Source organism: Vigna umbellata, chromosome 6 (genome assembly GCF_029865625.1).
Source record: "Vigna umbellata cultivar VRB3 chromosome 6, Vumbellata_1.0, whole genome shotgun sequence".
Classification (NCBI taxonomy): Eukaryota; Viridiplantae; Streptophyta; class Magnoliopsida; order Fabales; family Fabaceae; genus Vigna; species Vigna umbellata.
This window is the reverse complement of record NC_142170.1, coordinates 3,937,995-3,954,782: the sequence shown is the minus strand read 5'-3', so window position 1 is coordinate 3,954,782 and position 16,788 is coordinate 3,937,995. Positions and strand designations below refer to the sequence as shown.

General features: G+C 31.2%; 2 protein-coding genes across 2 annotated transcripts; both read right to left on the bottom strand.

Moving 5' to 3' along the window:
* Positions 1 to 7,452: 7,452 nt before the first annotated feature.
* LOC124834147 (protein DETOXIFICATION 18-like) lies at positions 7,453 to 9,971 on the bottom strand. The gene is made up of 7 exons (XM_047308773.2): positions 9,660 to 9,971; positions 9,027 to 9,571; positions 8,740 to 8,826; positions 8,591 to 8,647; positions 8,251 to 8,489; positions 7,911 to 8,029; positions 7,453 to 7,797 (listed from the first exon to the last, which is right to left on the bottom strand). Exons 1-7 carry the CDS (start codon positions 9,969 to 9,971, stop codon positions 7,666 to 7,668), a joined length of 1,491 nt encoding a protein of 496 aa, XP_047164729.1. The 3' UTR covers positions 7,453 to 7,665.
* Positions 9,972 to 10,910: 939 nt separating this feature from the next.
* Positions 10,911 to 14,866, bottom strand: LOC124834149 (protein DETOXIFICATION 19-like). The gene is made up of 7 exons (XM_047308776.2): positions 14,461 to 14,866; positions 12,866 to 13,410; positions 12,614 to 12,700; positions 12,467 to 12,523; positions 12,140 to 12,378; positions 11,385 to 11,503; positions 10,911 to 11,255 (listed from the first exon to the last, which is right to left on the bottom strand). The coding sequence occupies exons 1-7, from the start codon at positions 14,737 to 14,739 to the stop codon at positions 11,127 to 11,129; spliced, it is 1,455 nt and encodes a 484-aa protein (XP_047164732.2). The 5' UTR covers positions 14,740 to 14,866; the 3' UTR covers positions 10,911 to 11,126.
* Positions 14,867 to 16,788: the final 1,922 nt, after the last annotated feature.

The window sequence follows — 16,788 nt, the reverse complement described above, 5'->3', positions numbered from 1 at the left end:
AAGAAAAGTAAAAAGACATTAGGAAATTAATAACATGGATTTAATGACGATTTATATATGAGGATTTCATTTTGAACCAAGTTAGAGGCTGAATGGGGGACACATATTTTCCAGCCCTAGAACACACCATCATGAAGTAACATAATTCGTCCTTGTTGTTCTTCCTTGAACTCCTTGTACGAATTCCAAAACCCTTTGATATTGCATATTGTCTATAAAATAACTTGACTTCATTAACAGTTTCAAAAACCATTCTAATTGTTGGAGGGATTGAGTGAGGTTGAACATTGTTTTCATTTAATTCTTCTTCTGGTTTTTCATGTTGTTCATCAATTTGAATATCATCCAAAGATGTATTTATATGCTTCATCTACCTGCTTTTCCTACATTCAATCAATACAAAAATGATTACTACTTACTGCACTAATTAATATCATCCTTCATATTCAACTTAATGAATTTTGTAGATGTCCATAATCATTTACAGAAATAACCACATACCAATGAACAAATAACCACTTACTGCACCATTAAGTGTTGTTCATCAATGTCAATTTCATCCGAAGATGTATTTATATGTCCTCCATCTACCTGCTTTTCCTACATTAATTGAGTACAATAAATATCACTACAAAGTGGACTAATGAATGTCATCCTTAATATTCAACTTCATCAATCTTGTACATGTACATAATAATTTGAAGAAATAACCACATACGAATGAGAAAATAACCACTTACCGCACCATGTTGTTCATCAATGTCAATATCATCCGAATATGCATGTATAAGGTCCATGTACTTTGTTTAAGTACATTAATTCAATACACCATTTATTGCTAATTACTGGACTAATCAATATCATCCTTCATAATGAACTTAATAAATTTTCTAGATGTACATAATCAGTTTAACAAATAACCACATACCAATGACGAAATAACCATTTACTTCACCATTAAATGTTTTCAAACGTACATTATGGAATGATTTCTGTCACACTTAACATTAGACACCATTATGTCATCTCTATGAATTAAAAGGGGGTACAAATTCAAATATTACACTGAGAACAATATCAGAAATACAAGGAAGATGACAAATATCAATGTCAACAATAAATAACGTGAACAACCTTATGGGCAACTCTAAATGTTTTTTTCTTTCAATAGAAAGTTGTAATAACTCACCTATTTAATAAAACTTCAATGGTTGTTGAGATTAATGCACTTCAATAAATGAGTCTGAGGTCTTCATTCACTCATCTCGTCTCCTAACAATATTAGCGTTTATGGTTGAGCAAGAACTTCATTGTGTTGGAAACAACATTGGCACTACCTTTTATTCCAATCCTAAAACGAAATAGTGTGTGGGTCATTAAGTTTTGGCAGAGGCATTAAATGGAGCGTCATTGCATGACTTCTATCACAAGCAATCACAATTAATGCTTCATAGGGGCATTTTCGTAATTGTAGAATTCTCTTATTAAAAATTGTCATTGGGTGGGAATACAAAACATTTCTCTCGAAGGGAGGCACAATATCCGCATTTGAAGGTATGCCCAATGTTAAGGTTTCATTTCCTTCACCCCCAACTAATTCTTTACTTAGCTAAGACATTGATTTTTTTTGCTTATGTCCACATCCTCTTCATTTTTTATTTTTGTGAAGAACAACACAGAGCTTGGTTATTGTATCCCCGGTTTTGAAATTTCCCCCAATTGTTTGGGTTACATTTGCTGCACACAACCAATTGTTTGCTTACCTAAGACATCCATTTACTTAGTTTATGTTCAGTTCCTCTTCAATTTTTTCTTTTTCTCATGCACACGTCATAGGATTTAGGGTAATAGGATGTAATAGGCGTAAGATACAACCCGAACGGTATAAAACCAGAGAATTGAACGATAGAAAGGGGGGACCGAACAAGACAAAGGGCGGAACCGAACGATATATAATCATATGATATAATGTTGTGGTTACATTTCGTTCACGTTGAACCAATACTTTGCTTAGGTAATACATCGTTTTAGTTTGTTTAAGTTTACTTCCTCTTCAATTTTTTTTTAAAACAACAACAGACACCAATGGAGCCATGGGAACAACTTGATATTGATGAAAGTGATCTTGATAGTGTTATTCGCCGTTGCAATTATAATAACAGTGTCATTTCGGGCCCTGTTGGTGTTATTGAGGTAGCTATGGTTAACCAACAAGTGAATGAAAACATTCCAACACAAGAATTTTTGAGTGACATAGCAAAAGCCAGTTTTGATCGTGACTTCACATCCAATGCTTGGGTATGGGCTGAAAAATTCATTGACATCCATGGTAAGTACCCTAATGGGGAGTTCATGTTCATAGACAATAGTAATTTGTCATTTGAGGAAGATTATGAAAATAATAATTTCATTTGCAAGATTGTTGGTTAAACATGAGGTTGAGCATATCTCAACCCTTGATTCATTGAGAGGAACTTGTAAGGTATCTTTGTTGTGATGTCTTGTTAAAGCTTGTGAACATAACGAACTGGGTGACATGAAAATAACAATTCAGGTTGGTTGATGTATATTTACTTTGACTACCATCTTCAAATATTATTATGGAAAATGAACCTCTTTCTTTATAGGATCCAATAGGGACTGTAAAAGCAAGTGTTCACCACAAGGCCATTGATCATCCTGAAATAGGTCCACAGTTAAAAGTTGGAAGTGTGATAATCCTACAAGATGTAAGTATATTTTTTTGAATAAATAATTAGCTATTGACCTTATATTCCCACATCAATATATGGAGTCAACCAATAATGTTTGAACGGTTGCAATTTTTTCACCAATACGCAGAACATATTATCTTAACATAACTCTTAAAAATATTGTTAAGGTAAAGTTTACAACAGTTTTGTATTGTACTGTTATATATATTTTGAACTTTGTTTAGCACTTTGAATTATAGTCTCAGATTGTGCAGGTTTTTGGAGTGATATTGGCTGCCCAATTGATGACCTAGTACGTCTATCAATACCAATTGTTACCAACAAGCCTCCAACACGTTCCATTGATGACATCCTAACGAAATTGATTCCACCTCTTCACAACGACAAACCTAAAGGTAGTAGATCAAACAAGAACAATAAATATGCAACAAATTGAAGACTTTCATAATTTGCTTATTTGTATTTCAGATTTATCGTTCTTGTTATACAAATAGGATGCAATCATTTGTAGAGTTGATGGACGTTAGTACAACTTACATTGATTTGGAAGACTCCTAACATTTATGTAATGTGATAATGAAGTAATGTTTTCATTTATTTTTATGAATATAATGTTTTCAATTATTTTCTTATATTATTATCTATTTTTTTTGTAACTAATTTTGTGATGTATTAATTTAATTTTTTTTATTGTCAATAGTTTATATTCATTCTTCAATAAAAATATAACTTATTTTTGTCTTTAAATTCTTAAAAAATAAAAATATTTTTTTTTCGTTTTTTTTTAAATTATCAATTTTGTATCCTTATTTTTTATGTAATTTAATGTGTAATTTAGTCTTAATGGCCTAATTTAGTTTTTTCATCATAATGCGTTAAACTGTCATGCATATATGTTGCAAATGTAAATAAGTCTAGCAAAATAAATCATAAATAGTCGAAATAAACAAAATATTACATAAATAGTCGAAATAAAAAAAGTATACATAATAATAAAGTGTTATCCAAATGAAGATGATCGTCTCCCACGTATATTACGACCACCTCTATTGTTAGATGAATACTCGATAACTGACCTACGAGCTTTCTGCAGGACCTCATTAGTACGGCCCAAGCTATTATACCCTTGGTGACATCACAATACAATATCATGGTCGGCAAAATCTAGACAACACGCCTCATAGAATTCTACATTGACGGTAACAAATAACATAAATAAGCAATCATAAAAATCATCTAACATTGAAACAAAGTTTGATTACATACCAACAAACCAGAATCGGGGGTGACCTACGACGAACTGGAACCTCGTCTGGAATGTGTCGATGCAATCGCAGGGCAAGACTCCGTCAGTCATCGTCGGGGGCAAGAATGAGGTATGGATGAGATACCCTCCTAAATCACGGTAGGTATCCCATAGCACAGGCAGATGAAGGATCGACATGTACAACATGGGTAATAACATGCTATATATAGGACAACCAACATCCATCAATGGCCACAACATCTGCCTGTGGAACACTCTCTAACGATCATGGAATGATCTGCTCATAACCAAACTGCCTCAACACGCATTCATGTAGATGTTAGTGAAGCATCCCACCATGTCTGATCCACCTAGAATACATAAAATTGTCAAAAATGGGCGAACTGTGTGACTTGTATAGGCACAAGATGATCACATCGTACGTTAGCCCATCAAGATATAACCTTGAAAGTGTGACTCTTATTCGTAAAAATAGTACATCCGACCATATGCAACAGGTACAACACTCCTCATACACGCCCCTCAGCCAACTCAACCTAATTTTAGGACTGCGTATTCGTGTCATCTCTATTGTAGTCCTACTGTGGTCCATGTCCAACAAATCAACAAGAAGAGATCAAGCCTCCTTAAACTCCAATGACTCAATCTCACAAAATTGCCCCAAAATAGGTAAGTGGAGCAGATTGGACACGTCATCTAGTGTGACGCTCATCTCACTTACCAGAAGAGGAAAAGTATTTGTCTCAAGTGCTACCTCTCTTTAAATGCTAGGATGAATCCCTAATCGGCGTAGTCATATGATAAGTTCACTAAGGGCATCAGACCAACAATCATGATAAAAGGCTCAATTGTCTCATGATATAATCAAAATTTATTAACTTTTTTGTCATGGGAGATTGCCTTCATCTCTCCTTGATCCTACATAACAAGAACAAAATATATAACAATATATATATATATATATATATATATATATATATATATATATAATCAATTAACTACGAATTAACATTTAAATTGTGTACTAACTCGATTTTACTACAAGGCAAATGCAACATGCTGCTATAATGGGTAAATAGCAATGAGTCTTGTAGACCTCCTAGAAATCCACCTACTTAATCTTCTTATTGAGCAACATCCTCATGCTTAACATACTCTTGATCAACATACTCCTCTTGCTTTTCAATAATAAGTTGTTTCTCAACGACATCAACATTAGTTTCTTTTGTACGTCCTCTACGCCTTATGTCGTGGTCTTATTCTCTTTTCATCCTGTGATAAAGTCTCACCACGAGGAGTAGATGCATCTCTAGTTCTAGCCATATATATCAACCAAATATGTTAAAAATAGAAGATATTAAATACTTATATATCCATAAAAAAGTAAAAAAGTAATACAATATTTCAATTTTCCAATATTTCAAACAATATATAATTAACTAAATATACTATCAACTTAGGAAATAAAAATATAGTATTATTAAAATATATCAAATATTTGAAAATTAAAATTTTTCAAGGATATATAAAAAATATATTAAAAAATAAATCTAATATAAAATTACATAATAAAAAATATTTAAATATAACATTACAAATTATAAAAAAAACAAAATTAAATTCATATATTTATAAAAACTATAAGAATATATTTAAAAAAAACATATTTATAACTAACATAACCAATATATATTTTAAAACATATATATATATATATATATATATATATGTTATATATTTTATATTTAAATATTTTATATATTTTATATATATATATATATATATATATATATATATATATATATATATATATTTTATATATATATATATGTTATATATTTATATTAATATTTATATATATTTATATATATATATTTATATATATATATATATAAATATATATATATATATATTTATATATATATAAAATATATAACATATTAATATAATATATATATATATATATATATATATATATATATATATATATATGTTATATATTTTTATAATATATATATATATATATATATATTGTTATATATGAAGATTTTTATATATAACTAAAAAAATTAAAACATAACATAACAAATTAAATAAATAAAATATAGAAAAACAAAATAGAAACCATAAAAATTCCACAAAGTATAAAAAATGATAACAAATTATAAAAAAACAATATTAAAACCATAAAAAGTCCAGAAAATATAAAAAACATAAAAAAAAAATAGTCAACAAAGCCTTAACCGTATTTCGAAATACTGTTAAGACTTTCGATGTCTCCATCCCTGATTCAATACATGTAAACATCCTACCATTTCTTTACACACATTGCATTGCAGATTCAATTCATTTCAATCATCAATGAACCAGCAGAACAACAAACATCAAGAAGAACCACCACAGCAGGAGGTTGAACTTACCCTCATTGTGCGTGCAGCAACGTGAAGAAGACGACTAGCTAGCGAGAAAAAGATGGAAGACAATGCACCAGCAACACCATCAATATGTGATCAACACAGACATACCACCAAACTGCAAGCAAGCAAAGAGATGAGGAAGAAGAGGGTAAGAAAATTTAGAGGAGGCAGGGGATGAGAAAGAAGACCACGAGAGTGAGAGGCATGGGGAGGAGGAGAAAAGAGTGTGGGGATGTAAAGATTAGGTTTTCAGATTGTAAAAATAAAAGACAGAAGAAGTTTGACTAGTCAAAAATTCTGTTAGAAGGACAAAGATGGAAATAAATCAAAAGTTAGAGGTGCAAGAAGAAAGGATGAAGGGGGGTTTAGGAAGAAAGGATTCGGGTATAGGAAGAATTAGAAGTAACCTAAACCCACGAAATTCTCAAACTTCTAAAATATATAATTTCATAATTAAATTAAGTGAGTTTTTATTTTTTATAAAACACGTTATTTAATAAATGCTAAAATATTAAATTAAATATAATAAAGAATATATTATTATTTTGACTCCTCCAAATTATTCATTAAGACTAAGATCTTACCAAAGTCCGAAAGTTCACGCTTTATATCCCTATAGAACAATAACATTTTTATTAATTTGGATCCGATATACATTAATTAAAGTTTCTATTAGAAAAATGACACTCAATAATATTTCTGAATATGGTTATGGTGTCATTTATTCTCTATTATTGTCTGATAACTACAACATTAAATTAATGACCCTTACACTCTAAAACTGATAAAACTCTTAAACAAAATAAATAACCCAATTAAATCTATCATGTTTAAGTTTATCCTAACAGTTTCAAGCCTACTTCCTTTCATGCAGTACCCTATTGAACAAAATACTCCTCGTTGCATCATGTATGAAACACTCTTCATCAAAAAACTTAAAGAAGCATGACATTTGCAAGGACTATAGTGTTAATCACACATTGTTCCTGACAAAATCAAACATTCAAGAATGAGCTTTCTTCATTCAAATATAAATTCAAGTGAAGAATGCATGGAAAAAAAATATTGAGAGGTTCCATTCTTTATGCGAGAAATTACTCTCTCATTAATCAAGTGATTTTCAAGGCAGAATTTCTTAGTTGATTAGTTTATATTATAGCATTCTCAAAATGAGTTTGAGCAAGAAACGTTTTACAAAAATCATGTTCACCCCATTTTGTCATGATCTTTTTTTCATCAATTCAGTGTCAGTTTGGAAGACGATCAATTAAACAAGAGAAAGATGGTCTTTATCTTTGTCTCTAAGCAGATCCAGTTTAGTCCATTTGGCACGCCTTAAGAAAAGGAAGAGAGTTCCAGCTTGACATAGCAGCCCACAAATCAGACCAATCCATAAACCCTATACATTTTAATACAACTAAAATATTAAAACTCATGAATGCAAAAAGGTCTCATAATCATGATGATTCTTCAAGATATCAGAGCAAAAAACAATCAAAATATTTTATTTACCTTATACTGCAAATTGGTCTTAAATCCCAGGAGACATGATATTGGTAAGCCAACAAGATAAAAAGTTGAAAGATTAATGTATGCAGTGGAGTGTTGCAGGCCACATCCTCTGGCTGCCCCTGTAGCATTAAACACAGTTTTCACCTGAGAATTTGAAGTTTTTCAGATTTCATATAATTTCTTGGTTTTTTAACTTTTCAGACACAAATGTTTTTCTGAAACAAATAAGGGCCAGGTCAAACAATTAAAGGAGTTACAGTAAGGGTAAAATAATGGGAGGTAGGACAAGGAAATTTGACAAAAACATCAAAGATGTTAGCACAATTTAAGAAATTCAAACCTTGCATGACACCTTGAACAGCATCTAGTACTATAGAAATGGCAAGCAAGGGTGTCACTGAAGTAAACTCGTCTTTAATTTTAGAACTATCACTGAAAAGCTGAATCCAGATATCATGTCCAAATCCAAGCGCCAAAGCAAAGCAGAAACTAAGGAGGAAAGAGAGCTTGACAGTGACATTCATTGCATGTTTAGCTCCTTCCGGGTTGCCTGCTCCCAATTCATTGGATACCCTTGTGCTGTCTAAGTTAAACTTCAACTTTTCAATTTATGTACTATAATGTTGATTCAGAACATTTGTAACAATGCAAGCAAAGAAGAATGTGTTCAACCATCTAACCTTGCAGCAGCCCCGAGACCAATAGGGATTGTGTATGCAATGAATTGTGTGTTTAAACTGCAGATTTTTTTAAGATTGTAACAATAGTAAATCATTTGAATCTTTTGTTGTTTTAGAGGAACAAGAGTATAGAGCTATTGGAACTCTACCATATTGCAACCAACGAAGTTGTTATCTGTGAGTTTGGCAGTAGACCACTTAAGAATACCAGAACTTCAAAAGCCCAGTACTCCAAACTTGCATAGCATAAACAACAGATAGTATGATGATAACATTAATTCACAATAACATTTTCATAATCTGAACTGCAGAAAGTGTTTCAATACACATCTATATCATGTATCTTCAGCAAATTAGGCTACTTCTACTGATTTAGCAAAGAAATATCAATGGTCAAAAGGACTAACAAATTGAAGGGTTGTTTTGTGGCTCATACCATACCATTGCAGCAGAGGGCAGAGCCAGTTTAATGTTTGTAAATACGTAATGAAATGAATGCGTTGAAAAGCCTTGCCATGTCTGCTTGAACTTCTTAGCATACATGACATAAAAGGCCAGTAATAGCATTGATATCCATTGTGAAATAGAAGCTGCAACTGGTGAACCTATGAAGCTCAGACCTGACCACTGAACCAAGGCATATGCAATACCAATATGAACCAACAATGGAAGAGCTGAAAGTACAACCAACGGCATCACCACAGATTGTGTCTGGAGAAACCTCAGAATATTTTGCAAGAAGCTGTACGCAAATAATCCAGGGATCAAAAACTTCATATAAAGAGCAGTTGTTCTTGCAATGTCCTGAGATTGATGAAGAAACACTAGGACAGGTTCTGTATAGAACCAAATAATGGATACCATGATGGAAAAAATTAGAGATATGATGCAAGAGGCTTGTAGGTAAATTCCCAACACTTGGTATTCCTTTGCTCCAAATCCTTGCCCACACAGTGTTTCCAATGCCCCACTCAAACCAACCTAATAACAACAGAATAAAGCTATGATCAAGGAGTTTAATCTATTTATTATTTTGTAGGAAAGGGTTTTGAAAAGAGAGAGGAATTACCATGACTGCAGAGCCTGTGACATTGAACCATGAGTTTGCAAGAGTAGCACCAGCAAGCTGAAGCTCTCCAAGGTGACCTACTAGCATGACAGAAACCGAAGTGATCAAGTAATAGAACATGTTAGTAAGAATCATTGGAAGGGAAAACAATAGTTGATGCTTGGCCTCTTCCATGTCCAACACTCTATTCCACCACCTTGTGTTCTCTTCTCCATCATTAGTTACCCTTAATAGAGGTGTTGCTGTGCTATCTGAACTGGGACTTTCTTCCATCTTCTCTATCTCCTCTTTCATCTGCTCTATGCTATCCATGTTCTCAAACCACTAAATTTTCTGAAACTATGCACCAGAAATTACTTCATGACAGATAATTTCTTAAAGCAGATGTTTTTGTGTTTGATCATAAAAGCAGAATATGAGAAATATCTTTGCTCATCCGAATAAAAAATCTGGTGGGTGTTGTGTTCGGGCTTTCAAAGTTTCAAGCACTGGATCATGTTTGGACTGGGTCTAGAGTCTAGTATTAGAATATTCTTCACAAATATGCTAGTGTTTGTCTGATCCTGCTCCAATCTGACCACGGCCATATGAGAACAAAGATTTGCAATAAAATTATTATATTTTCAGGAAATTTTATAACGAAATGGTATAGTGGTTTAATAAGCTGGATGGGATACTGTTCTGTATTTTGGACTAAGCAAAATTCTTTACGTAGACTCTGTTTTTTAATGCGTTAGAATTTCATATTAGGTAGAAAATGGTAGAATAATATATAGAGAATATCTAAATTTGTTTATGATATTTTTTCCAGAAAAAGAACCCATATCCTTTGTGTCATTCTTTTTAATGATTTCACCGAAATCGGAGTTGAAGATTAGACTTCATGATAACATACTTAAGTTCAAACTAATCCTAGTGTTCTAATCTCTTGGCTCAATGAAGATAAACTCTACTTATTTACTATGATGTAATTTTATTATAAAATTATAATTATGCAAGTTTAAAAAAAATTAAGTTTGGATATATCGTGCTAAATTGGCACAATTTCAAAACAATTTAAAAACGAAAAAGTCAAATCATACTCAAACAACTTCACTATGGATGAACCGTACTAAAACTAGCATGACATACTTTTTAGTTTTGAATTCGTGTCAAACTTGTACGATTTGCCAAAACTTGAATTTATTTTGACACTTGTACTATTTTTATAATTTCATAATGAAATTAAGTTAGAATGGTAAGAAACTCGAGTTCAAAAACCATCAAGAATGCATGTATTAAAATTATCATGAAAATAGTATCCACCACAGAAAAAAAAAGAAAGTGTTTGCACTTCTCTCAAGATGAATATAAGCAAGAAAAGTGCTGCCAAATTATGTCCATTCCAACCCATGTGAGATCACCTTTTACATATATAGAATGTGAACCTTTAATTTTTCGCCAGTTCACCGTCAGTTTGGCAGATGTTTATATAAGAAGAGGGTGGTCTTTGTCTTCGAGGGAAAGATCCAATTTAGACCATTTGGCACGCCTCATGAAAAGGAAGAGAGTCACGGTCTGACAAAGCAGTCCACAAATCAGACCAATCCATAAACCCTGTATAACAAAGCAAATTCATGACAAATATATTAGTAAAATTAGTTAAAGCCGTTTCACAGAATCAAGATGATTCTCTTTTATATAAAAACAAACATAACCAGCATATGCCTTCAATATTTTATTCACCTTATACTGCAAATTGGTCTTAAATGCTAGGAGACATGAAATTGGCAGACCAATGAGATAAAAAGTTGCAAGGTTAATGTAAACAGCCAAGTGCTGCCAGCCACATCCTCTGGCCACCCCTGCAGCATTAAACACAATTTACCTTCTAATAATTCTTTGTTAATGTTCAAGGTACAATGATAACACGGGTGTCTTAGAAATCCCATATTAACTAGAGATAAGACCAATATATAGTATATAAGTGAGTCTCACTTTATAAACCGGTTTTATAGGATTGAGTTAGGCTTAAAGTTCACTTCGTAACATAATATCAGAGTCTGATTAGAGTCTATCCTAGCGATATTTGTTGTTTGTTGGACATATTGTTTTATCCGCTATCAGACCACTATTGGAACACCGATTAATATCTAGTCTTACAATCAAGATGTATATACCTCGACGTGAGAGGGGTGTGTTGGAGTCCCACATCGACTATCGATAAATCAATTTAGAATATATAAGTGAATGCAAACTTCACCTTACAAACCAGTTTGAGTTAGACTTGAAGTTTATTTCTTAACAAAAAGTGTTGTAAAATAATCCAAGTAGGAGTTTCACACTAGATAAAATTGACAAAATTAATCATCATATATGTAAGAAATCTATAAACTCTACATTTCGAGGTTTTAGATAGATGAGACTAAAGTAACATACATATAACTTCTAGTGAATCTAATTGTAAAAAATCCCATAAAAAAGTAATGAAGAATTCAAACCTGACAAGACACCTTGGATGGCATCTAGTAATATGGAAAGGGCAAGCAAAGGTGCCACTGATGCAAACTCCTCTTTGATTGTAGCACTATCACTGAAAAACTGAATCCAGATATTATGACCAAATCCAAGTGCCAAAACAAAACAGAAACCAAGGAGTAGAGAGAGCTTCAGAGTGACATTCATTGCATTTTTAGCTCGTTCTGGGTTGCCTGCTCCCAATTCATTGGATACCCTTGTGCTATCAAAATTAAATTTCAACTTCTCAATAATTTATTAGAAAATATGTGAAGTAATCGAAGTATAGAGAATGTGTTCAACCGACCAACCTTGCAGCTGCACTGAGACCGTAAGTGATCATGTAGGCTACGAATTCTGTATTTGTACTGTAGAGTTTTTGAAGATTGACAACATTAAACTACATGAACCTCTCATTTTAATTAAGAATAGAAATATAAAGGCAGTTAGAACCTTACCATATTGCAATCAAAGAAGTTGTTATCTGGGAGTTAGGCAAAAGTCCAGCTAAGAAAACCAAAACTTCAAAAGCCCAATACTCCAAACTTGCATTACATAAACAACAAATGGAGTAACAAAAAAACATATTTAAACCTTCATTAATCTATAAGTTGCAACGTAAGTTTAGAAATGAAGCTACTGCTCCTCGATCAGGTTTCTAAGATGAATAGATGGACTAACAAAGTGAAGGGTTGTTTTTGTGTTCATACCATACCATGGCAGCAGAAGGTAGAGCCAGTTTCATGTTTGTAAGTACGTAATTGAATGAATCCATTGAAAATCCTTGCCATGTCTGCCTGAACTTCTTAGCATACATTACATAAAAGGCTAGTAATAGCATTGATATCCATAGGGAAATAGAAGTTGCAACTGGTGCACCTGTGAAACTGAGACTTGACCCCTGAACCAAGGCATATGCAATGCCAATATGAAGAAGCAATGGAAGAGCTGAGAGTACAACCAATGGCATTACTACAGATTGTGTCTGAAGAAACCTCAACATGTTTTGCAAGAAGCTATATGCAAACAATCCCGGGATAAAAAACCTCATATAAAGAGCAGCTGTTCTTGCAATGTCATGAGATTGGTGAAGCAACACCAGGATGGGTTCTGTATAGAACCAAATAACGGATACAATGACAGAAAAAATGAGAGATATGATGCATGAGGCCTGTAGGTAAATTCCCAGCATATGATATTCCTTTGCACCAAATCCTTGCCCACACAATGTTTCCAATGCCCCACTCAAACCAACCTATGACAAGAATAACTTTTCAATCAAACAATAACATCATTCTTATTGACTTATTGTGTAATAGAGCAATACAATCTTCTCTGATTCCTAAAGTATTCTCAATATTTCTATCTCTGTCTTAAACAACGCTTAGTCTTCTTGCATTCAGTGAGCATTGAGAAAATGCTATGGTGTTAAATTTGGATAGATACTTATAAGCCAAAAGTGAAGTATATATTAAGTTAAGAACTTAGACAAGTAAACAAGATAATAAAGTGGAAGTAAAAATGAGATGAAGAGAAATGCTTCTCTTTATTATGCAAAACAAGAAAAAATATACTGAAAGTGCACAATCAACCTATAAGTTGACACAACGATCATTATGTATGTGATGTGATGAATGTGTTGTAATGTTTCGTGTTCATGTAATTATCATTAATAATAATAGAATAATGATAAAATGATATATATTTAAATTCACAATAAAATAATCTTAAAAAAAGTAAATTTTATATTTCTTAAAAATAAAAGTAAAATGTAAGAAAAAATAATGTTAAATGAATATAAACTATTTATGTCCGTATGAAAGTATCCTTTCTATTGTCGTGATAATAACAATAACATCTTCACTTTCACTGTTTCAGGAAATATAATTATTTCTGTACAAATTTTATCATTATGGACATGGTACTGCTGACTGAGTCATGAAACATTAATAAAAGTAGTTAAACAGGTTTGCCAACACTTGTTATATTTGCAGAGACAAGTAGCAAATCGATTACTGTTTAAATCGAAAAGTTTGTAATATAATGAAGCCTATGTATCTATCCTCTACAACTAAACTAAGCATAGATTTAGAATCTGTATAAGAATACAACACTTTTGCCTGAAAAAAGATCATCGGAGAGATTATTTTTAATCCAAAATTTTGAAACATTTATGTTTAACTTTACTACTTTTATCCGATTTGAAAGTTAGAGACACAGTTAAATTATTTCTGTAATGAAAAAAACATTTATATGCTAAATTCCAACAAGACATTGAGGAAAAGAAAGTAAAGGAAAGAAGTACCATGAGAGCGACGCCAGTTACACTGAACCATGAGTTTGCAAGAGTAGCACCAGCAAGTTGAAGTTCTCCTAAGTGACCAACAAGCATGACAGAAACCAAAGTGATTAAGTAATAGAACAAGTTTGTAAGAATCATAGGAAGCGAAAACAAGAGTTGATGTTTGGCCTCTTCCATGTCCAAAACGTTGTTCCACCATTTTCTGTTTTCTCTTCCCTTAATGTCAGATTCTTCCAACAGAGGTACTCTTGTTCTGCCATGTGAACTGCTGCTTGCTGCCATCTTCTCTACCTCTTCTTTTCCCTTCACCACGTAAACTTTATTGGGTAGATATTTCTGAGGTGAAGCTTTTCTCGATGATCACCGTCTCTGCCTATATTGTCAAACATGTTTTCTACATATAAGACCTATAAAACTTACGCCTACTTTAGTTTTAATTCAAATAAATAAATATTAGGTGTAATCATGTTTCCCTCCCGTCATGTCATGTCACCTTTTTTTTTTAGTTTTTTTTTTCTGGGTTTTGAACGTAATGAAACAAACAAAAGTAAATCGAAAAACACAAAATTTTTTTTGGACGTTCTACCTGGTACACTCTGACTTCTTCTGCACCTTACTGATTTTTTCCTGCATCTTTCACTTTTTTAAAACTTTTTGAAAATGACACATTTAACTTTTAAGTTAAATAATTTGTATAAAATAAAAGTGTTTATTAAAAAGTAATTTAATTTTTTTTTAGAAAGACGTAATATACGTGTTTTAAACTATAAATATATATAGTAATTTTTTGTGAAAATAAAGTTTTAAGGATTTAGTTTCTTTTTATTCTTCTCTGATATTTTAACATAAATATGTTAAAAGGAAAACGGTAATGATAACTTTAATCGGATATTATTAAAAAAATAAATGAAAAGAAAAACAAACTAACACTGTTTTTTTATGGAATATATATTTTTATTAATTAGTATGATAAGGATAATGTCTTATTTTAATAAATGTTGTTATAAAATATAATTTTTTTACCTTATAATTATACTTATTTAAGGAACAATTAATTATAAAATAAAATATTATATATTAATTTTATAAGAAAAGAAATAAAAGAAGATTAAAATTTCTATATTTAAGATTTATAATCTAATTTTTAATATTTATTTTAATTAATGTTTAAGCTAACACTAACTATTTATTTTTAGTATTTATTAAAGTTAATTAAATTATTTATTTTTAATATTTATTTTGATTAATGTTTTATATTTATGAACATTTATTTTAATTAACTCTATTTATTTTAATTAATATTTAACACTAATTTTTTAGTATTTATTAAATTTAATTAAATTATTTATTTTTAGTATTTATTTTGATTAACATTTTATATTGATGAACATTTATTTTAATTAACTCTATTTATTTTAAATATTTATTTTAATTAATATTTAAATTAACGCTAACTGTTTATTTTTAGTATTTATTAAAGTTAACTAATGTAAAACTCTAGAAAATGATATTTTTAGAAGTAGTGGTAGGTTAAAAATAGTGAGATTCGATTATTTTAATATTAAACAATTTTATTATAAATAGTTTTGTGATAAACGAGTTTATTATTTTAAAATGTATTATCTCTTTAGAATATACTTTTTTAGAGTTCTCAACCTTCTTTCTAAGAGTTATAACTCCTAAGTCATTTATTTGAAGATCAAGAGGTACCTAATCGACCACGACAACGACAACGAGGTCTACAAATTTATCCTATTGGTTTCTGCAATAGAGCAAGTACGTTATAGCTCATTTTTGCTCTTCGCTCTTTAATTGAGTCCATGCATGGAAGTGTCCATTGCATGTGTGTTTTGTGTTGTTCTTTGAGCTTCTTGGTTAATCTAAGGTTCTAAGGATTTTTTTCCTTTCACAATTTGGTGATTCAAGTGTTTCTAAAGTTTCCTTGTGGTGTAAGCAACAGTCGAGGCTTCTTTGATAACTGTGCAAATTTCTTGAGGTAAGCTTCCTTTGTTTGATGTTAATCATTTGAAAAAAATTTAGAAATCTTGAACTAATTGTATGAGAATTTTGTCCTATGAGTAGTTGTAGAATAATGGATTGTGCGTTTTGATTGTGAAATGATGAACTATGATTTTGAAATGTATTATATGATGATTTGATCTGTTATTGGATGTATAGTATGTTAGAAATTTGTGATAAAGTTGGTTGATTATGAATGGATACAATTTGTCTTTGTTTAGAGCTAGTTTAATGGAAGTGAAGTGGTGAAATTTTGATTTGGGAGTTAGGTGCTCTAAAGGTCAGTTGGGATAGTCTTGATAAGTCACTTGG

Bases quoted from the DNA above. Each gene is read 5' to 3' on its own strand.
- LOC124834147 (XM_047308773.2), bottom strand. From the start codon at position 9,971: ATGGATAGCATAGAGCAGATGAAAGAGGAGATAGAGAAGATGGAAGAA. The intron at 8,490-8,590 runs GTTAGATGGTTG...TAACTTAGACAG, and splicing joins GGTCTCGGGGCTGCTGCAAG to CACAAGGGTATCCAATGAAT. The intron at 7,798-7,910 runs GTAAATAAAATA...TAAAATGTATAG, and splicing joins AGACCAATTTGCAGTATAAG to GGTTTATGGATTGGTCTGAT.
- LOC124834149 (XM_047308776.2), bottom strand. From the start codon at position 14,739: ATGGCAGCAAGCAGCAGTTCACATGGCAGAACAAGAGTACCTCTGTTG. The intron at 13,411-14,460 runs GTACTTCTTTCC...TTCTTGTCATAG, and splicing joins TAACTGGCGTCGCTCTCATG to GTTGGTTTGAGTGGGGCATT. The intron at 11,504-12,139 runs GTTTGAATTCTT...TTAATGCTGCAG, and splicing joins CATCCAAGGTGTCTTGTCAG to GGGTGGCCAGAGGATGTGGC.